Here is a 23,677-nt window from a genome sequence, read left to right on the forward strand (position 1 = left end):
ATATCACTTAGGTATTATCATCCAAACTGTGTCCTAGCTTATGAGACACTGGAAATAGGAAGCTACATGTCTTTTTGATGATGTCATCAATCTCTCTACAAAACAGCTTCCTTCTGTATCCTTTAGATTTATTCAAGCATTGTCTATGCACGGATTTCCCATCAGTCCAAATCAGTGTAGAGGTTGTAACACTATGAAAGGCCCCTCAGGGATATTTGTGTATAAGAGGCAAGGAAATGGAACAGAATTCTGCTTAAAGCCTGGACCCTAGAAGGGATCATCACCTCAATAAAATGAGAACTCCAGGCTCAGATGGTTTCAATGGCAAGTCATTTAAAGACAATAACATCAATTTTGCACAAGTCTTCCAGAAAAAAGAAGGGAACAAAATACTTCCCAACTCTCATTATAAGTCTAGCATTTCTCTGATATGAAAACCTAAGTACAGTAGCCCCCCCCCATTATCCATGTGGGATATGTTTCAACACCTCCAGTGGATGTCTGAAACCATGGATAGTACCAAACCCTATATATGTTTTTTTCCTATACATACATACCTATGATGATGTTTAATTTATAAATTAGGCACAGTAAAAAATTAACGACTAATAATAGAACAATTATAACATTATCATAATAAAAGTTACATGGATGTGGTATCTCAAAATATCTTATTGTACTGTACTCATTTATCTTCTTGTGATGATGTAAGATGATAAAATGCCTACGTGATGAGATGAAGTGAGGGGAACAAATGACATAGGCATTGTGACAAGTATTAGGTTACTACTGACCTTCTGACATCATGTCAGAAGGAAGAACATCTGCTTCCAGACCATGGTTGACTGGGGGTAACTGAAACAATGCAAAGTAAACCATAGATAAGGGTACTCCTGTATAAGAAAACTACAGAACAATATTCCTCATGAACATGACACTCAAGTGTTTAACAAAATATTAGCATATCAAATCCAGCAATATACATAAGCACAAAGTATACAGAAAGTGGGATTTATTTTGGGAATGCAAAGCCAGATACCCAAAAATCAATGTAATCACCAAATTAAAAATCTAAAGAAGAAACAAATGATTCTATCAATTTAAGCAGATAAAGCTTTTGACAAAACTCAACATTCATTCATGAGAAAAACTAGGATGAGATACCACAATATACCTATTAGAATGACTAAAATTAAAAATACTGATACCAAGTGCTTGTGAGGCTGTAGAGCAACTGCACCTGTCACACACTGGTGGGAATACAAAATGGTGGCATCACTCTAGAAATGAGTGTGGACATTTCTTATGAAGCTAAGAATATACTTACCATATGATTTAGCAATCCACCCTAGATATTTACCCAAGTAAACTGAAAATGTATTTTCACACAAAATTCTAGACACAAATATTTATACCAGCTCTATTCATAAATGCCCAAACCTACATACAACCTTAACATCCTTCAACAGATGAATGAGTAAATGCACTGGTATAATCCTTACAACAGACTACTACTCAGCAATAAGAAAGGAAAAAACTATTGAACAGAATTACTTCAAAGGATTTCAAAAGCATTATGATGAGTAAAGAAGCCAGTCTTAAATGGTTACTATATGATTGCACCTCTATGACATTCTTGAAAGGACAAAACTGCAGTGACTGACTACATTGTCAGGGATTATAACAGACAAGGTTTTGGGGAGATTATAGAACTGTTCTATATTCTCTTATGGTAGTAATTCAATAAAAACCTCTATATGTGTGCTGAAGTTCATCCAAAAAAAAAAGTTAATTTTAGTGTATGTTAATTTTAAAACTAAAACTTTAAAAAAGTAAATAGAAAGGTGAACACTACTCACCAGTGAGTTTCATTAATACACAGAAAGAAAGAAATCACTAACAAGTGATTCATTAATACATAAAAAGGTTACATTTATACATTCAACAAATATTTTTAAACCATGGACTATTTGCCAAACACAAATTTAGGAAATATATATTAAAAAGCTGAACATAAATAACAGTATTCAGATTTCACATAATACCATGTGCCATTATCTAATCAAATCCCCACAATTACCCTGACAGGTACATATTATTTATTATTCTGACTTTATCAATGCAGACACCAATTCAGAGAAATTAAGCAGTTTTCCCAGTGTTGCCAAGATAATAAATACAGGAGCTAGAAATTAAATGTAAGTTTGTGCAATTCAGTGTCTGGCCAAATGTAGGTGTTCAATAAACACTGAATGAATGAATGCACGCAAAGCCATGTTCTGTGATGCCATGCTGCCTTGCAAGATATTTTGTCATGTTAAATGTATATATATATTCACATTTAAAAAAATTAAAAAAGAATCTGGATGGACAGATTAAATGAAATATGTGATTTATTTTTTAAATTCCTTTTGTAGCTGCTTAAATTGTTTAAGTTCAATTTTTAAAAGGTCACACTAAAATAACAGAAACATCTATGAAATATCCAGCTTACCTGCTCGTGCAAATAATTTTCTTTTTTTAAGTGTGCTACACAGTCTACATGCTATACTAATCACAATGGAATGAAGAAAAAAGAAACAGATTTTATGATTTTCCCCTTTCTTAGAAATTCTTTAATAAAAAAACCAAAAGACCAATTCACAACAACAGATTAATTTAAAACCAGTATGTAAATTTCCTTTAACTAGGTCTCCATTCTTGATCATGTACTAATACTTGGGCCAATTTGGTGGTGGTATGTTGTAACATCACCCTATCCCCCAAAATAAATAAAGTTCAGACACACTTTGAATAACTGGAAAAGATAAACACCTTTTAAATATGATGTACCTCTTATATTAATGTATCACATTTACAATTTGGATGTGTTTTGATGTTACATAACTGAGATCAACATTTATTTCAATTTCCAATAATACATATTGTTTTCAAAATATTTAAGTGTTCTATGGTAGTTATCTTAATTACAGTTAAGCACTATGCTGAATTACAACACATACTGTGCAAAAAAGTTTACAACAGGCCTGTGACTGCTATCTTTAGAAAGGTCTACTTGCAAGGCTGACCTTTGGCTGGCACCTAGGAACTTGGATTTGGGGAGTGTTCTAACCATTGTCTTAACTGATAAGAGTTACTATGACTGAACTGTACAATGTGGTTCATGCTGAACACCTACTTTCCTCCTGGGAGTCTGAACTTTTGTTATATATCAGTCTGAGGGAATATATACCAGCCCCCTAATAAAAACCCTGAGAGTTGAACCCAAAAAGCTTCCCTGGTAGACAACATTTCATGTATGTTATCACAACTTGTTGCTAAGGAAATAAGATATGCCCTGTGTGACTCCATTAGGAAAAGACACTTGCACTTCCTCCAAACTTTGCCTCAGGGCCCTTGGCTGATTTGCTTTACATGCTGTTGCTAAAATAAATCATAGCAGTAAGTGTGACTATATGAGGAGTCCTGTGTCTCCTAGCAAATCAGTGAACCTGGGGGTGGTCTTAGGGCCTCCCCAACACATATACTAAAAGTTGTATGCATAAAATGTATACCTACCATCTTACCAGGCAATGTGCTCTTGGAGGAAAGTCATTATTCATACATAGCAAATCTTGCATAGATTGTGGAATAACATCTACAAAAAAATTTGATAATGAAAAAGTTAGTATATTCATTCTAAGGCAGAATTTTATAATATGATTTAAAGAAATACTATTATATAACATGTCTTGCTAGTCCATGTAGTTTTGTGATATATCTAGGGCTAGCTCTAAAAAGGGATGTCTCTATCTTCAATCTCTTTTCAAAATAGGCCAGCCTATTAAAAAAAATGTTATCATTCCTCTATTTATAGGATTTTCTTTTCTTCTAAGTCATAACCCAAACAATTCTTCATTCTTACTAAAAATTCTTGTTTAACTTGTTCTTCTTGGTCTGCCCTTGTCTCTACATTTCTTCAAAATTCTACTTAGAAGCCCATCAACTACATTATCACCTCCCATGACTAGCCTTGGCTAATAAAGGCTTGTCATCATAAATATTCTTGTCAAACTACTAACTAGCTTCTCGCTTATAACCCACATATCTTTAAGCATTGCTATCCATAAGATACTAACATCAGTGACCATTATGCATTCAAAGCATAAAGAATAATACTTGTTCATAAAAAGATTTCCTTTTGCTGTATAGCTATGATTGCTTAGTAAATTTATATTTTGTTAATTTGTAAAAAGAGTAAGAGAACACTAATGACTTGATACTCTACTTAACTGAAGCAATAAGCAACTCCAACAAAATAACAGATCAGTGCTTGAATCTTACCTTGATAATATGGTTTTTTTTTTCTTTTTTTTTGAGAGGGCATCTCTCATATTAATTGATCATATGATTGTTAACAACAATAAAATTCTGTGATAATATGGTTTTAAATGTATCTCCAAATTAACTGAGCTAATGTTCTGCCTGTAACCTGTAACTTCTACCATTAGAGTTAATCACAACCAAATTAAAACAGCACAATATGTACACACATGTAACAATAATGCCATAACTATCTAAATCCATTCATCTTCTCTCACATCACATTCCCCTTCATCTCTTCATGACAGGAGCATTAATTCTAAGCCTCCTTATTTTAACAGCTTTTCCTTGATATATGACCTTTCCTCAATTAATAACATTTGAGATTTTTCTATCTTGAACAGAAATCTCTGGGCTATTATGAGACTTCCCACCAGCTATATATATTTCCCCCTCTCCCTTTATCCTAAAGTACGTATATTCATATTCTGGTATAAAATTATTTTATTTTGCTGTCTAATCAGCTGTCTTATGTATGTGTACACATGGTCAATGTTATCTGTCCTAGCTGAATCTAAATGCAGATGCTATCTAATTGTTTTGTTTGCAAGAAGAATACATGTAATAGAAAAGGTATATTATTTTACTCCTATACAAGAAAAGGCACAAATGTTTCAGGACTACATTTACAGAGGATAGTCTATTTTGACCAAAAAACTTCTTAATTTTTTCAGTTGAAGTATAATTGACATATAATATTAGTTTCAGATGTATGACATGATTCACTAACAGTATACACTGCAAAATGACCACCACAGTAAGTCTACAGTTAACCTCCACTACCACACAGTTACAAAAATAATTTTACATCATGAGAACCTTTAAGATTTACTCTTCAGCAACTTTCAGATATGCAATATAGTATTATTAACTATAGTCACCATGCTGTACATTACATTCCCATGACTTATTTATTTTATAACTGCAAGTTTTTATCTTTTGAACCCTTTCACCCATTTCACCCACCCCACAACCCCTGCCCTCTGCAACCACCACTCTGTTCTCTATACCTATAAGCTTGGTATTCATTTGGTTTTTTTTAGTTCCACATGTAAGAGAAATCATATAGTATATGTTTTTCTCTGACTTACTTCCCTCATGTAATGCCCTCAACTGACCAGCAAAACGAACACATATTCTGCATGTTTTCTGAGTGAATTAGAAAGGTATTTGACTGACAGCTCCAAAATTAATACTTTTTCAATGCCTTGCTCACGCACTGTCACATATTAGTGTATCTCAGGACAGAGATTTTGGAAGATTTGACCTAAAAAAACCATAAGCACCATTAACTGATTACCTAGCATGGGCCAGATACACAGACAGATGCTTACATACAGTATCTCATTAAATCTTCCCCTTAATTCTCCAGGTAGTATTACTTCATTTTACAAATGAGATAATTCAAGTTTAGAAAGGTCAAGTAACTACTAAGTAGAAAAACTAGAATTTTAATCCAACTGATCTGACTCCAAAGTCTGGTGTATATCTAAAACATTACACTGACTAATCAATAAGTAACATTTTTTTAAATCCTTTGAAGTCAGCTTAGTTACTTAATTCTCCATAAGACCAACTCTGATCTCTCTGAATTAAAAAAGTTATCTTTTCTTCTCTTAACTCTAGTAAAACTTTATCTGTGCTTTGGAATGGCACTAATAACTTTCTGCCTTCTATTACTGTTAGTTACTTTTAGATCTTTTCTCCCTACTGAAATATAAATTTATTTTAAGTTTGGATTCAACTAGGCTTAGCAGAGTACCTGGCACATGTTAGGCACTCAATAAATATTTGCTGACCTAATTAATTTTAAAATGAATGATGTTATGATTCTTCCTCTGAAAAGAATCATCACTCTTAACTTCAGATGTGATGAAACAAGTCTGCATATTTAAAACATCTCCAGAGGATATTACCTAAATAAAAGAACTAAATTCATTATTCAAAATTATAATCACTCTTAAAGATAACAGTTTAAAAATATGTGGTAAAAACTTACCTTCTAGTACTTCATCCTTTCCTTCTTTATCAGGGGATTCTTGTACAAGATAATGATGAGTGACTGAGAACTTGAAGTCAGCAAAAGAAATTTCATCTGATTTTTCTTCCCATGTGCCAGAAGTAAATATAGCCTGTATTTAACAAGAAAATGGAAAAAATCCACCTTAGAAGTACTCAGTAGCTACCATCTTCTAACCAGAGATCTTTTTCCCTTTTTCTGCCCATTAATCAAAATGTTTCATCTATACCTATCCACCATATATATATATAAGTGAACAAGACCAAGAGGAATAAAAAATTTATAAATTCTTTATCACAGTGTTCCTAGAAAGAAAATTCCCCTAGAATATTAAATATCAAGTGACTTACAAAATTGTGATTTTCAAGTAATTTTTGTGAGCTAAATATATAAAAATCATAAACATACAGTAAATCTTATGCCTCTTCACATGCAAAAAAAACCCCTACCAATAGCATAGTCTCATTTAATTTCAGTTTAATCTGATTTAATTTCAATCATTTAACTGAAAATGATTCAATTTTATAAGCTTTAAAAATTAGAAATACATGGCAATAAAATATACTTTTACTAAAGTCTCAAATATATAATAATAACATCAATATGTAGTGCACAGCATTCTTGAACATCAGAAATCACTTCATAAAAAAGCAGTCTGTAGAATCTATTTTGGTGATGACATCTAGAGTACTTGCTTAACAGATTTTTGCAAACTTCTTTATCAAGCTTTGGCATTCAAATATTTTCGTTTAAACAGCAGCTTCCTGACTGGAAAACATTTAATTAAAAGTTCCAAAGAGTACCCTTACTTATACAACATACCTACCTACAGAAGAATTTTTTCCATGGGGCCTCTGATGTCCATTAGCTATTCTTTCCACTGTAGAGGTATAAAGTCATTACAGCATAGCACCACTATGGGGCAGAAAATACCAACCCAGCAACTTGCCACACACATACAGTCCTAAACTAGATAGAAAACATGTAAGCAATGATTACGTGACTTACCGAGTTTTTAAAAAGTGTTTTCATGATTGTACCTAATGTTTTATATGTAGTCCTGAAAGGATATTTACAATTCTGAATTGATTTAAATAATATTTTAAATGTTTAAGGGTATCCTATTTGTAAATATATCAAACGGCAATCTTATTAGGAGAAAAATCACCATGTATGACACATTTAAAAAACTATGATTTTTATATGCTTTGTTTCTTTAAAGTGAGGCTAACCTGTGTTAAATTAAAACATACAAGGCCCCATCAAAAGTCTCAAACTGTAAAAAGTAATCATGATATACATAAGACCTTGGTTTGCTACAAGGAATGTCTACTATAAAGCAGGTAAGGTTAAAAACTAGGGCAGAAATGTCCAGAAAACAAGAGTTAAGTCCCTTTTTCAAGATTGCAGAAAGCCTGACATCTTCTTTTTAAAAGATACAAAGAAATATTATCTGAGCAATACAGGCCTACCTCAAGAAAGAAGAACAATCCCATATGAACAGTCTAAACTCACAATTAACAAAATTAGAAAAAGAAGAACCAAATGAGGCCCAAAGTCAGTAGAAGGAGGGACATAATAAAGATTAGAGCAGAAATAAAATTGAGAAGAATAAAACAATAGAAAGAATCAATGAAAGCAGGAGCTGGTTCTTCAAAAAAATAAACAAAATAGGTAAACACCTAACCAGATTTATCAAGAAAAAAAAGAGAGTCTACACACATAAACAGAATCAGAAATGATAAAGGAAAAATCAATATGGACACCACAGAAGTACAAAGAATTATTAGAGAATACTATGAAAAATTATATGCTAACAAACTGGAAAACCTAGAAGAAATGTACAACTTTTTAGAAAAATACAACCTTCCAAGGCTAACCCAGAAAGAAACAGAAAATCTGAAAAGGCCAATTAACAGCAACGAAATTGAACTGGTAATCAAAAAACTACCTAAGAACAAAACCCCTGTGACAGATGGCTTCACTGCTGAATTTTATTAAACATTTAGTGAAGACCTAAAACCCATCCTCTACAAAGTTTTACAAAAAGTATAAGAGGGAATACTTCCAAATTCATTCTATAAGGCCAGCATCACTCTAATACCAAAACCAAAGACACAATGAAAAAAGAAAATTACAGACCAATATCCCTGATGAACATAGATGCAAAAATATTCAACAAAATATGAACAAACTGAATTCAAAAACACATCAAAAAGATCATCCATCATGATCAAGTAGGATTTATTCCAGGGATGCAAGAATGGTACAATATTCCAAAATCCATCAACATCATACACCACATCAACAAAAAGGACAAAAAAACCACATGATCATCTCCACAAATGCTGAAAAAGCACTCGACAAAATTCAACATTCATTCATGACAAAAACTCTCAACAAAATGGGTATAGAGGGCAAGACCTCAGCATAATAAAGCCATAAGCCAAACCCACAGCCAACATCATACTTAACAGTGAGAAGCTGAAAGTTTTCCTTTAAGATTGGGAACTAGGATGCACACTTTCCCCACTTTTATTCAACATAGTTCTGGAGGTCGTAGCCATGGCAATAGACAACACAAAGAAATAAAAGGCATCCAGATTGGTAAGGAAGAAATTAAACTATCACTGTTTGCAGATGACATGATGTTGTACATAGAAAACCCTAAAGAATCCACCCCAAAACTAACAGAATAACTGAATTCAGCAAAGTGGCAGGACACAAAATTAATACACAGAAAACTGTTGCATTCCTATATACTAACAATGAACTAGCAGAAAGAGAATTCAAGAAAACAATTCCATTCACAATTCCATCAAAAAGAATAAATACCTAGGAATAAACCTAATCAAGGAAGTGAAAGACCTATACCTTGAAAATTACAAGGCACTCTTAACAGAAATTAAAGGGGATACCAATAAATGGAAATATTCCCATGCTTATGGATAGGAAGAATTAATATTGTCAAAATGGCCATCCTGCCTAAAGCAATCTATAGATTAAATTTTTCAACAAAGTAGAGCAAATAGTTCTAAAATTCATATGGAAACACAAAAGACCCCGAATAGCCAAAGCAATCCTGAGAAGGAAGAATAAAGCTGGGGGGATTATGCTCCCCAACCTCAAGCTCTACTACAAAGTCAGAGCAATCAAGACAATTTGGTTCTGGCACAAGAACAGACCCATAGACCAGTGAACAAGAATAGAGAGCCTAGATTTAAACCCAAGTATATATGGTCAATTAATATATGATAAAGGAGCCATGGATATACAATGGGGAAATGACAGACTCTTCAACAACTGGTACTGGCAAAACTGGACAGCTACATGCAAGAGAATGAAAGTGGATTATTGTTTAACTGCATACACAAAAGTAAATTCAAACTGGATCAAAGACCTGAATGTAAGTCAGGAAACCATAAAACTCTCAGAAGAAAACATAGGCAAAAATATCTTGAATATAAACATAAGCAACTTGTTCCTGAATGCATCTCCTTGGGCAAGGGAAACAAAAGCATAAAGGAACAAATGGGACTACATCAAACTAAAAAGCTTCTGCACAGTAAAGGACTCCATCAGTAGAACAAAAAGGCATCCTTCAGTATGTGAGAATATATTTGTAAACAACATATCTGACAAGGGGTTAACATTCAAAATATATAAAGAATTCACACATCTCAACACCCAAAAAGCAAATAACCCTATAAAAAAATGGGCAGAGGATATGAACAGACAATTCTCCAAAGAAGAAATTCAGATGGCCGACAGGGACATGAAAAGATGCTCCACATCACTGATCATCAGGGAAATGCAAATTAAAACCACAATGAGATATCACCTCACACCAGTTAGGATGGCCAACATGGAACAGACTAGGAACAACAAATCCTAGCAAGGATGCGGAGAAAGGGGAACCCTCCTACACTGCTGGTGGGAATGTAAATTAGTTTAATCATTGTGGAAAGCAATATGGAGGTTCCTCAAAAAACTAAAAATAGCAATACCATTTGTACCAGGTATTCCACTCCTAGGAATTTACACAAAGAAAACAAGTTCTCAGATTCAAAAAGACATATGCATTCCTATGTTTATTGCAGTTATCTGCTGCTGTTTTGTTCCTTCAGTTTTGCTTCATTGTTACACTCCACAAAGGAGGCAAATAATTTGGTACTTGTCTTTCTCTGCCTGGCTTATTTCACTGAGCATAATACCCTTTAGCTCCATCCATGTTGTTGCAAATTGTAGGAGTAGTTTTCTTCTTATGGCTGAATAGTATTCCATTCTGTAAATGTACCACATTTTCTTTATCCATTCATCTAATGATGGACAGTTAGGTTGCATTCATATCCTATTACCAAAGAGAAGGGGTGGAGGAGGGCGGGTGGGGAGAGAGGGAGAAGGGGATTGAGGGGTATTATGATTTGTACACATTGTGTGTGGGGTTCACCGGGGAGACTGTGTAGCACAGAGAAGACAAGTAGTGACTCTGTGGCAACTTACTGATGGACAATGACTTCAATGAGGCATGAGGGGACTTGATAATACCCCATATAGAGGTCTTCTATATATGTATAGATTTTGAATCACGTTCTATCAGTGAAAATTTTTTAGTGTACATCTAATTTTTATTTATAAATTAACCATTAATGTATCAATATATTTTGCACATTATACATAAAACAAAAAATGACATTAAAAAGGGATGTAGCTGGAGGGGCGGAAGATGGCAGCGTGAGTAGAGCAGCGGAAATCTCCTCCCAAAACAACATATATCTATGAAAATATAACAAAGACAACCCTTCCTAGAATAAAGACCAGAGGACACAGCACAATATCCAGACCACATCCGCACCTGAGAGAACCCAGCAACTCGCGAAGGGGGTAAGATACAAGCCCCGGCCCGGCGGGAGCCGAGCGCCCATCCCCCCAACTCCCGGCCGGAGAAGAATAGGCAGAGCGGGAGGGAGAAGGAGCCCAGGACTGACGAACACCCAGCCCCAGCCATCCGGGCCAGAGTGCAGGGCCCTCGATACTAGGAAAAGAGGGCAGCAAGAACAGTGAGCGGGCACTGGAGGCCGGGTGTCGGAGGACATAAGAAAAGCGCGCAACCATTTTCTTTTTTTTTTTTGCTTTTTTGCTGTTTTGTTTTGGCGAACGCTTTTTGGAAGTCTTAAAGGGATAGGGACCCCAATACTAGGGAAACAGGGCAGCAAGACCAGTGAGCAGAGGCCCGAGGCTGGCACCAGAGAATAAAGAAAAACGAGTGACCACCTTTTTTTTTTTAATTAAAAAAAAAGATTTTTTTTTTTTTTTTTTTTTTTTTTGGTGGTCGTTGTTTTGTTTTGGCGGGTGCTTTTTGGAAGTCTTCAAGGGGCAGGGCGGGACACTTAATCTAGAGGTAGGGAATCCGGGGATCTCTGGGCACCCTAACCCCTGGGCTGCAGGGAGCAGGGAGGCCCCTTACAGAGATAAATAGCCTCCCAGCCGCTCCTGCTCCAACGCGACTCCACCACTTTGGAGCAGCTGCCCGAGCCAGACCACGCCCACAGCAACAGTGGAGATTAACTGCATAGCAGCCGGGCAGGAGCAGAAACCCTGTCTGCGCGCAGCTGCGCAGCACAAGCCACTAGAGGTCGCTGTTCTCCCAGGAGAGGAGGGCCACAAACCAACAAGAAGGGAAGTTCTTCCAGCCGGCACTTGTCCCAGCTCTGCAAACTATTCCTATCACCATGAAAAGGCAAAACTACAGGCAGACAAAGATCACAGAGACAACACCAGAGAAGAAGACAGACCTAACCAGTCTTCCTGAAAAAGAATTCAAAATAAGAATCATAAACATGCTGACAGAGATGCAGAGAAATACGCAAGAGAAATGGGATGAAGTACGGAGGGAGATTACAGATGCCAGAAAGGAGATCGCAGAAATGAAACAAACTCTGGAAGGGTTTATAAACAGAATGGATAGAATGCAAGAGGCCATTGATGGAATTGAAATCAGAGAACAGGAACGCATACAAGCTGACAGAGAGAGAGACAAAAGGATCTCCAGGAATGAAACAATATTAAGAGAACTGTGTGACCAATCCAAAAGGAACAATATCCATATTATAGGGGTCCCAGAAGAAGAAGAGAGAGGAAAAGAGATGGAAAGTATCTTAGAAGAAATAATTGCTGAAAACTTCCCCAAACTGGGGGAGGAAATAATCGAAGAGACTGAAGAAATACACAGAACCCCCAACAGAAAGGATCCAAGAAGGACAAGACCAAGACACATAATAATTAAAATGGCAAAGATCAAGGACAAGGAAAGAGTGTTAAAGGCAGCTAGAGAGAAAAAGGTCACCTATAAAGGGAAACCCATCAGGCTAACATCAGATTTCTCAACAGAAACCCTACAGGCCAGAAGAGAATGGCATGATATATTTAATACAATGAAACAGAAGGGCCTTGAACCAAGGATACTATATCCAGCACGACTATCATTCAAATATGACGGTGGGATTAAACAATTCCCAGACAAACAAAAGCTGAGGGAATTTGCTTTCTACAAACCACCTCTACAGAACATCTTACAGGGACTGCTCTAGATGGGAGCACTCCTAGAAAGAGCACAGCACAAAACACCCAACATATGAAGAATCGAGGAGGAGGAACAAGAAGGGAGAGAAGAAAAGAATCTCCAGACAGTGTATATAACAGCTCAATAAGTGAGCTAAGTTAGGCAGTAAGATACTAAAGAGGCTAACCTTGAACCTTTGGTAACCACGAAGTTAAAGCCTACAATGGCAATAAGTACATATCTTTCAATAGTCACCCTAAATGTTAATGGGTTGAATGCACCAATCAAAAGACACAGAGTAACAGAATGGATAAAAAAGCAAGACCCATCTATATGCTGCTTACAAGAAACTCACCTCAAACCCAAAGACATGTACAGACTAAAAGTCAAGGGATGGAAAAAACATATTTCAAGCAAACAACAGCGAGAAGAAAGCAGGAGTTGCAGTACTAATATCAGACAAAATAGACATCAAAACAAAGAAAGTAACAAAAGATAGAGAAGGACACTACATAATGATAAAGGGCTCAGTCAAACAAGAGGACATAACCATTCTAAATATATATGCACCCAACACAGGAGCACCAGCATATGTGAAACAAATACTAACAGAACTAAAGGGGGATATAGACTGCAATGCATTCATTCTAGGAGACTTCAACACACCACTCACCCCAAAGGATAGATCCACTGGGCAGAAAATAAGTAAGGACACAGAAGCACCGAACAGCACAGTAGAGCAGATAGACCTAATAGACATCTATAGAACTCTACATCCAAAAGCAGCGGGATATACATTCTTCTCAAGTGCACATGGAACATTCTCCAGAATAGACCACATACTAGGCCACAAAAAGAGCCTCAGAAAATTCCAAAAGATTGAAATCCTACCAATCAACTTTTCAGACCACAAAGGCATAAAACTAGAAATAAACTGTACAAAGAAAGCAAAGAGGCTCACAAACACATGGAGGCTTAACAACACGCTCCTAAATAATCAATGGATCAATGACCAAATCAAAATGGAGATCCAGCAATATATGGAAACAAAATGACAACAACAACACTAAGCCCCAACTTCTGTGGGACACAGCAAAAGCAGTCTTAAGAGGAAAGTATATAGCAATCCAAGCATATTTAAAAAAGGAAGAGCAATCCCAAATGAATGGTCTAATGTCACAATTATCGAAATTGGAAAAAGAAGAACAGATGAGGCCTAAGGTCAGCAGAAGGAGGGACATAATAAAGATCAGAGAAGAAATAAATAAAATTGAGAAGAATAAAACAATAGCAAAAATCAATGAAACCAAGAGCTGGTTCTTTGAGAAAATAAACAAAATAGATAAGCCTCTAGCCAGACTTATTAAGAAGAAAAGAGAGCCAACACAAATCAACAGTATCAGAAATGAGAAAGGAAAAATTATGACGGACCCCACAGAAATACAAAGAATTATTAGAGAATACTATGAAAACCTATATTCTAACAAGCTGGGAAACCTAGGAGAAATGGACAACTTCCTAGAAAAATACAACCTTCCAAGATTGACCCAGGAAGAAACAGAAAATCTAAACAGACCAATTACCAGCAACGAAATTGAAGCGGTAATCAAAAAACTACCAAAGAACAAAACCCCCGCGCCAGATGGATTTACCTCGGAATTTTATCAGACATACAGGGAAGACATAATACCCATTCTCCTTAAAGTTTTCCAAAAAATAGAGGAGGAGGGGATACTCCCAAACTCATTCTATGAAGCTAACATCACCCTAATACCAAAACCAGGCAAACACCCCACCAAAAAGAAAACTACAGACCAATATCCCTGATGAACGTAGATGCAAAAATACTCAACAAAATATTAGCAAACCGAATTCAAAAATACATCAAAAGGATCATACACCATGACCAAGTGGGATTCATCCCAGGGATGCAAGGATGGTACAACATTCGAAAGTCCATCAACATCATCCACCACATCAACAAAAAGAAAGACAAAAACCACATGATCATCTCCATAGATGCTGAAAAAGCATTTGACAAAGTTCAACATCCATTCATGATAAAAACTCTCAGCAAAATGGGAATAGAGGGCAAGTACCTCAACATAATAAAGGCCATCTATGATAAACCCACAGCCAACATTATATTGAACAGTGAGAAGCTGAAAGCATTTCCTCTGAGATCGGGAACTAGACAGGGATGCCCACTCTCTCCACTGTTATTTAACATAGTACTGGAGTCCTAGCCACGGCAATCAGACAAAACAAAGAAATACAAGGAATCCAGATTGGTAAAGAAGAAGTTAAACTGTCACTATTTGCAGATGACATGATACTGTACATAAAAAACCCTAAAGACTCCACCCCAAAACTACTAGGACTGATATCGGAATACAGCAAAGTTGCAGGATACAAAATCAACACACAGAAATCTGTGGCTTTCCTATATACTAACAATGAACCAACAGAAAGAGAAATCAGGAAAACAACTCCATTCACAATTGCATCAAGAAAAATAAAATACCTAGGAATAAACCTAACCAAAGAAGTGAAAGACTTATACTCTGTAAACTACAAGTCACTCTTAAGAGAAATTAAAGGGGACACTAACAGATTGGAAACTCATCCCATGCTCGTGGCTAGGAAGAATTAATATCATCAAAATGGCCATCCTGCCCAAAGCAATATACAGATTTGATGCAATCCCTATGAAACTACCAGCAACATTCTTCAATGAACTGGAACAAATAATTCAAAAATTCATATGGAAACACCAAAGACCCCGAATAGCCAAAGCAATCCTGAGAAAGAAGAATAAAGTAGGGGGGATCTCACTCCCCAACTTCAAGCTCTACTATAAAGCCATAGTAATCAAGACAATTTGGTACTGGCACAAGAGCAGAGCCACAGACCAATGGAACAGACTAGAGAATCCAGACATTAACCCAGACATATATGGTCAATTAATATTTGATAAAGGAGCCATGGACATACAATGGCGAAATGACAGTCTCTTCAACAGGTGGTGCTGGCAAAACTGGACAGCTACATGTAGGAGAATGAAACTGGACCATTGTCTAACCCCATATACAAAAGTAAACTCAAAATGGATCAAAGACCTGAATGTAAGTCATGAAACCATTAAACTCTTGGAAGAAAACATAGGCAAAAACCTCTTAGACATAAACATGAGTGACCTCTTCTTGAACATATCTCCCCGGGCAAGGAAAACAACAGCAAAAATGAGTAAGTGGGACTATATTAAGCTGAAAAGCTTCTGTACAGCAAAAGACACCATCAATAGAACAAGAAGGATCCCTACAGTATGGGAGAATATATTTGGAAATGACACATCCGATAAAGGCTTGACGTCCAGAATATATAAAGAGCTCACACGCCTCAACAAACAAAAAACAAATAACCCAATTAAAAAATGGGCAGAGGAACTGAACAGACGGTTGTCCAAAAAAGAAATACAGATGGCCAACAGACACATGAAAAGATGCTCCACATCGCTAATTATCAGAGAAATGCAAATTAAAACTACAATGAGGTATCACCTCACACCAGTAAGGATGGTTGCCATCCAAAAGACAAATAACAACAAATGTTGGCGAGGCTGTGGAGAAAGGGGAACCCTCCTACACTGCTGGTGGGAATGTAAGTTAGTTCAACCATTGTGGAAAGCAGTATGGAGGTACATCAAAATGCTCAAAACAGACTTACCATTTGACCCAGGAATTGCACTCCTAGGAATTTACCCTAAGAATGCAGCAATCAAGTATGAGAAAGATCAGTGCACCCCTATGTTTATCGCAGCACTATTAACAATAGCCAAGAATTGGAAGCAACCTAAATGTTCATCGATAGATGAATGGATAAAGAAGATGTGGTACATATACACAATGGAATACTACTCAGCCATAAGAAAAGGGCAAATCCAACCATTTGCAGCAACATGGTTGGAGCTGGAGGGTATTATGCTCAGTGAAACAAGCCAAGCGGAGAAAGAGAAATACCAAATGATTTCACTCATCTGTGGAATATAAGTAGAAAGGAAAAACTGAAGGAACAAAACAGCAGCAGAATCACAGAACTCAAGAATGGACTAACAGGTACCAAAGGGAAAGGGACTGGGGAGGATGGGTGGGTAGGGAGGGATAAGGGGGGGATAAGTAGGGGGGTATTAAGATTAGCATGCATGGGGGGGTAGGAGAAAAGGGAGAGCTGTACAACACAGAGAAGGCAAGTAGTGATTCTACAACATTTTGCTATGCTGATGGACAGTGACTGTAAAGGGGTTTATAGGGGAGACCTGATATAGGGGAGAGCCTAGTAAACATAATATTCGTCATGTAAGTGTAGATTAGTGATACCAAAAACAAAAACAAAAACAAAAAAAAAAAAAAAAAAAAAGGACTGTTCCTGTGTGGTAACCTCCAATGAGTTCTACACAAGGGTATAAAGGGCATATACAAGTGTAGGCAAAGGGTCTGTTTGCGTTTATACAGAAATCAAAGCCTAATTGGGCTACCCTGAAAATGAACTAAGATACGATATGAAAGAGAACTTCCAACACCAGCACTCTCTGGAAGACTCATGCCAGAAGATGATCATCAAGAAATCCCAACAAAGATCAACGCACTGCTACAGCTGTAGATGCACTCATCCCACCAGCTCCTGGACTTGCCATGGGAATGAAGGAGATATCTAAGCTGGCCTGTGCATACAGTGAAACAACAAATTTGACTGGATCTATACTCTTGGAACTCAACCAAGAATTAGGAGAAGTGCAAATTGTAGCGCTCCAGAATCTTACAACTACAGACTATTTACTGTTAAAAGAACATAAGGGATGTGAACATTCCCCAGGAATGGGTTGTTTTAATTTGTCTGATTTCTCTCAGACTGTTCAAGTTCAGTTGGACAATATCCACCATATCATAGATAAGTTTTCACAAATGCCTACGGTGCCTAACTGGTTTTCTTGGTTTCACTGGAGATGGCTGGTAATTACAGATATGCTTTGGTTATGTAAGTATACTCCTATTATGTTAATGTGTGCGCACAATTTAATTAGTAGTTTAAAACCTATACATGCTGAAGTTACTCTACAAGAAGATATGTCAAAGAAATAATCAATCTTCCCATGTTTTCTTCGGTCTGCTACTTCTATAGCTTTTCTTCTTCCTTCCTAATTACAACCCTTAAATAGAATTCGTGCCTCATATCAAATTTACCGAGTATCATAATTCTTCCAAGTATTAAAGATACCTCAAGACAAATGCTGGGCATAGAAGCTACAGGGCATAAATATGCAAAGAAATAAAAAGCTAACCATTTCAAACAATAAGGCTTCTCTCTCACTTACCAACTTAACATTTCCCTGTATGGCCCCGGAAGATGACTGGTTAGCCAGAGACGGGTAAGATTCCTCAAGGGAGGAACAACCTAAGACAGGCACAGTCGCAGGGGGGCCATCAGGTGAGAAATTGGGGATCAACAGAGGTGAGGCTTAGAACCTCACCCCCCCGTTCTGAGAGAAATCTTCTGCATACGTGGATGTTTTATTGCCCTTGTCTAGCTTGGATTAACACATAAGTCTACAGGCACACACCTGATCATCTACATTTGCTCTCTTACAACACTAAACTATGTTTTCTACCTTTATCTTGTATCTACCTACCACTTCAGCATTTTATTAAAAATAATAATAAAGAGAGAAATGTGGTATCCACATATAAATCAAGTATAAAAACCAAATGAGTATTCATATTTGAACTGACTGTTTATAGTTCATAATGCATGAGCAAAACCGAAAGTTTCTGTGATGACTGCCCTTGTACTGTTCACTATGTAACTTATTCATTATGTAAGAATTTGTTCTCCATGTAAGAACTTGTTTGTTATGCCTCAGAAGATTGGAGACTGATGAAAATTAGGCTTGGGGTGGATTAATGATTGTGCATTGAGCATTGACTCCCCTGTACAGAATTTTATTGTCGTTAACAACCATTTGATCAATAAATATGAGAGATGCCCTCACAAAAAAAAAAAAAAAGTACACACTTCCAATGGTAAAATAAATAAGTAACCGGGATGTAATGTATAGTATAAGGAATATAGTCAAGATATTGTAACATCTTGGTAGGGTGATAGCTGGAACCTAGAATTATGTATATAAATGTTTTATCACTGTGTTGTACACTTGAAACTAATGTAATGTAATACTGTGCGTCAACTACCCTTCAATAAAAAATAATTATCTAAAAAAAAAAAAAAAGGGGATGTAAAAGTATAACTAGAAGTTAAAATACAAATGGCTCCTCACAAGCTCCTCTAACAGAGGCATGTACGTGACCCGGTATAAAAAGCCCACAAGCCTGGCTCCACCCCTTTCCAGTTTTATCTCCCACAGCTAACTTCCATCTATCTTGTGTTACAATTATGCCTAATCACTTGCTTTTTCCCAGACGTGTGTTCTCTCACACATGTGCACAGACTATCCTGCTTTTCTCTATTTCTTTTAGCATACTTTAATTTATTTTTCAAAACTCAATTTAAATGTTAACTTCTGTACAACATCTGCTTTATCTCTAGGCAAGTTAGTGATTCCTTCGCAGTCTCTTGTTCAAATCACCAGAATGGTCCCTTATTCTACTTATTTAAATATCCATTTCTCCACTAGATTGTGAAGAGCAAAGACTGTTCTTTTCTTTACAATACCTGAACAGTGCTTACATGCTTACAAAGTATAGTAAGAATTACCTTTACTCAATATTCATAATTACCCTCAGATATCCTAAAGGTGCTGGGAAATACCAACATAATATTCAAATATATGCTATATTTGGACAATATATACACTGTGATCTAGTCTAACGACCTGAAATAGCATACAACTAATCCAAAAGGTACTCCTCTCTGACTTGAAGTGATATACAAACATTAGAGATCTTATGTTGAGTTCTTGGTGAACTTTACTTCCTCATTGCACAGATTAAACACAGACAAGTCAACTCACTCTTTTTCTGTATTAAGTAATTTTCTGTAACAATAAACACAAGTCACCTTTAGGATTTACTGGTTACCAGAATACAATTTCACATGTGAAACAGCCTACCATGTAAAAATATCTTTCATTTTTAAAATATAAATTTAACAGTTTAAACTGTTGTTTAACAAATTAAAACTTTTCTTTTAACTGACAAAAAACCCACATTATTGAAAAGAGGAAAACATAGTAAAGCATTAAAAAATGCATTTGTTTTATTTTTTGAGGAACATAGAGCTGTGGTTCTTAACCTAGTTAGATTTTATAATTGTCAGAGACTTTAAAAATGTACTGATCAGTAAGATCCACAATTCAATCAGAATCTCTGAGGTTATGGCCTAAACACTAGAATTTTTCAAAAGCTCCCCAAATGATACTAATATGCAGCTATGGTGGACAACCACTTGGTATAGAGCTAAAAATTAAAGTTTTCATCCACTGGTGGAAGAAATCCTTTTGACCATTTTCAATATTAAAAATACAAGTGTTAAAAAGCAGTCTATGCCAGAACAAGTAGATATCCACATGCAGGGCCAGGATACCAGGAATTGGTAAAAGGCAAGTAAGGAGGTAAATTTAAGGACAAATTTCACTGACTTAAAAATTATTAGTCCTGTATGTGAGAAAAAGCTATGGTTTCCACAAAGACCTGTTGTGTCCATCACAGAAACTGTCCCAAAAGTTCATGTTCAGGTAAGCCTTTGGATATGTATTCCACCATAACAAAATACATTAATTTAAAAAATAATAATGCATACAAAATAAAAATTTTAATTGTAGCTTTTTTTAAAGCCTTTTTGAGTTATGGGCTCTCATAAGTATCTGATGAAAGCTCAGGACCATTTCCCAAGAAAATAACACATATTCACATGAAAAATTAAGCATGTATACATAAAAATTGAAGAGACCCAAGGCTCTAGGTTAAGAACTCCCAATAAATATGATGGTAAAGTTCCTCTATCCATAAAGAGTTATTTATTTTTTAAACTGGATTAACTCTAATTCTAATCAAATGATTTTTAAAAACCTGAACATCCAATATAATCTTCTTAAACCACAGAGATCAGATACCTAATTTGAGATTAGTTGTCTGAATAGCTCCAAGTCACTGGTTGTACATTTCACGGAGGGAGGAACAGAAAGAATATTGATAGCTGAGGTATGGATAAAATGACTATGGAGTAAAGAAGTAAAGGATTCAACAAAGTAGAGGTGAAAGAAGGCAGAGAGAAGGTTGTTTTGTTAAATAGGAAATAGGGAACAATTCCTGTTCTATAATAGAAACTCTGTTAAGTGTATGAATGAAAAATGAATAAAACAAATAAATAAACGAAAAGAAGTTGAAGAGACATTTATAACATGGATACATATATATATATATATATGGTTATAGGAAGATAATACATATTTATATTATATAGAGAGAAATGGGAAGAAATTTTTAACATTTTGTGTGCCACTCTGAAAACATGTTTTAAACACTTCTTTTCTATGGAAAAATACAAAGTTCTCATTAGCCATTTTTACAAACTAAATTTTAGAAAATTACTCATCCACTAGACTTGCCAATTGCAAATACATAAAATTCATTAGGAGGAAAAAATCAAATTACTAAATCAAAGCCAAAGGAGAAAAAGAAAAATTACTAAGTCAAGGGAGGAAAAAAACAAAAAGTAAAATCAAAATGTAAAGGAAAGGGTTGCTAGTTTGCTACGCTGATGGACAGTGACTGTAAAGGAGTATATAGGGGGGACCTGGTATAGGGGAGAGCCTAGTAAACAAAGTATTCGTCATGTAAGTGTAGATTAATGATTAAAAAAAAAAAAAAAAAAAAAGCAGTTCCTATGTGGTGACCTCTAATGAGTTCTACACAATGATATAAAGGGCATATAAAAGTGTAGGCAAAGGGTCTGTTTGTGTTTATACAGAGGATCAAAGCCTAATTTGGCTACCCCGAAAATGAACTAAGATACGATATGAAAAAGAACTTCCAACATCAGCACTCTCGGGAAGACTCATGACAGAAGATGATCAGAAAAAAAAAAAAAAAACTCCAACAAAGATCCACACACTGCCACAGGTGTAGATGCACTCATCCCACCAGCTCCTGGACTTGCCATGGGAATGATGAAGGAGATATCTAAGCTGGCCTGTGCATACAGTAAAACAAAAAATTGGACTGGATCTATACTGTTGGAACTCAACCAAGAATTAGGAGAAGTGTAAATTGTAGCACTCCAAAATTTTACAACCACAGACTATTTATTGTTAAAAGAACATATGGGATATGAACAGTCCCCAGGAATGGGTTGTTCTAGTTTATCTGAATTCTCTCAGACTGTTTAAGTTCAGTCGGACAATATCCACCATATCATAGATGAGTTTTCACAAATGCCTAAGGTGCCTAACTGGTTTTCTTGGTTTCACTGGAGATGGCTGGTAATTACAGGTATGCTTTGGTTAGGTAACTATATTCCTATTATGTTAATGTGTGTGCACAATTTAATTAGTAGTTTAAAACCTATCCATGCTGAAGTTACTCTACAAGAAGATATGTCAAAGAAATAATCAATCTTCCCAGGTTTTCTTCTGCCTGCTACTTCTATAGCTTTTCTTCTTCCTACCTAATCACAACCTTTAAATAGAACTTGTGCCACATGTCGAATTTAACGAGTATCATAATTCTTCCAAGTGGTAAAGACACCTCAAGACAAATGCTGGGCATAGAAGCCACAGGGCATAAATATGCAAAGAAGTAAAAAGCTAACCTTTTCAAACAATAAGGCTTCCCTCTCACTTACCAACTTCACATTTCCCTGTATGGCCCCGGAAGATGACTGGTTAGCCAGAGACGGGTAAGATTCCTCAAGGGAGGAACAACCTAAGACAGGCACAGTCGCAGGGGGCCATCTGGTGAGAAAATGGGGAGCAGCAGAGGTGAGGCTTAGAACCTCACCCCCCCCTGTTGAGAGAAATCTTCTGCATACGTGGATGTTTTGTTGCCCTTATCTAGCTTGGATTAACACATAGTCTACAGGCACACACCTGATCATCTACATTTGCTCTCTTACAACACTAAACTCTGTTTTCTACCTTTATCTCGTATCTACCTACCACTTCAGCATTTTATTAAAAATAATAATAATAGAGAAATGTGGTATCCACATATAAATCAAGTTTAAAAATCAAATGAATATTCATATTTGAACTGACTGTGTATAGTTCATAATGCATGAACAAAACCGAAAGCTTCTGTGATGACTGCCCTTGCACTGTTCACCATGTAACTTATTCACTATGTAAGAATTTGTACTCCATGTAAGAATTTGTTCGTTATGCATCAGAAGATTGGAGACTGACGAAAATTAGGCTTGGGGTGGATTAATGATTGTGCATTGAGTACTGACCCCCCTATACAGAAATTTATTGTTGTTAACAACTATTTGATCAATAAATATGAGAGATGCCCTCACAAAATATATATATATAAACACACTTCCAATTGTAAAGTAAATAAGTAACCGGGATGTAATGTATAGCATAAGGAATATAGTCAAAATATTGTAACAACTTGGTATGGTGATAGCTGGTACCTAGAATTATCATGTATATAAATGTTGAATCACTGTGTTGTACACCTGAAACTAATGTAATGTAATACTGCTGTCAACTACCCTTC

The 23,677-nt window shown here is 35.9% G+C and overlaps 1 protein-coding gene across 4 annotated transcripts in view; it reads right to left on the reverse strand.

Annotated features, from left to right (window-relative positions):
- The window catches only part of RAB3GAP1 (RAB3 GTPase activating protein catalytic subunit 1), a 107,566-nt gene that overhangs the window by 64,588 nt on the left and 19,301 nt on the right, over positions 1-23,677 (reverse strand). For all 4 annotated transcript variants that reach the window (XM_036886577.2, XM_036886580.2, XM_036886579.2 and 1 more), the window contains exons 4-5: positions 6,362-6,494; positions 3,559-3,637 (exon numbers count right to left, since the gene is read on the reverse strand). In XM_036886577.2, the coding sequence (XP_036742472.2) occupies positions 3,559-3,637; positions 6,362-6,494 (212 nt within the window). The remainder of the gene's footprint in view (positions 1-3,558; positions 3,638-6,361; positions 6,495-23,677) is intronic.

Source organism: Manis pentadactyla, chromosome 8 (assembly GCF_030020395.1).
Source record: "Manis pentadactyla isolate mManPen7 chromosome 8, mManPen7.hap1, whole genome shotgun sequence".
NCBI classification, from domain to species: domain Eukaryota; kingdom Metazoa; phylum Chordata; class Mammalia; order Pholidota; family Manidae; genus Manis; species Manis pentadactyla.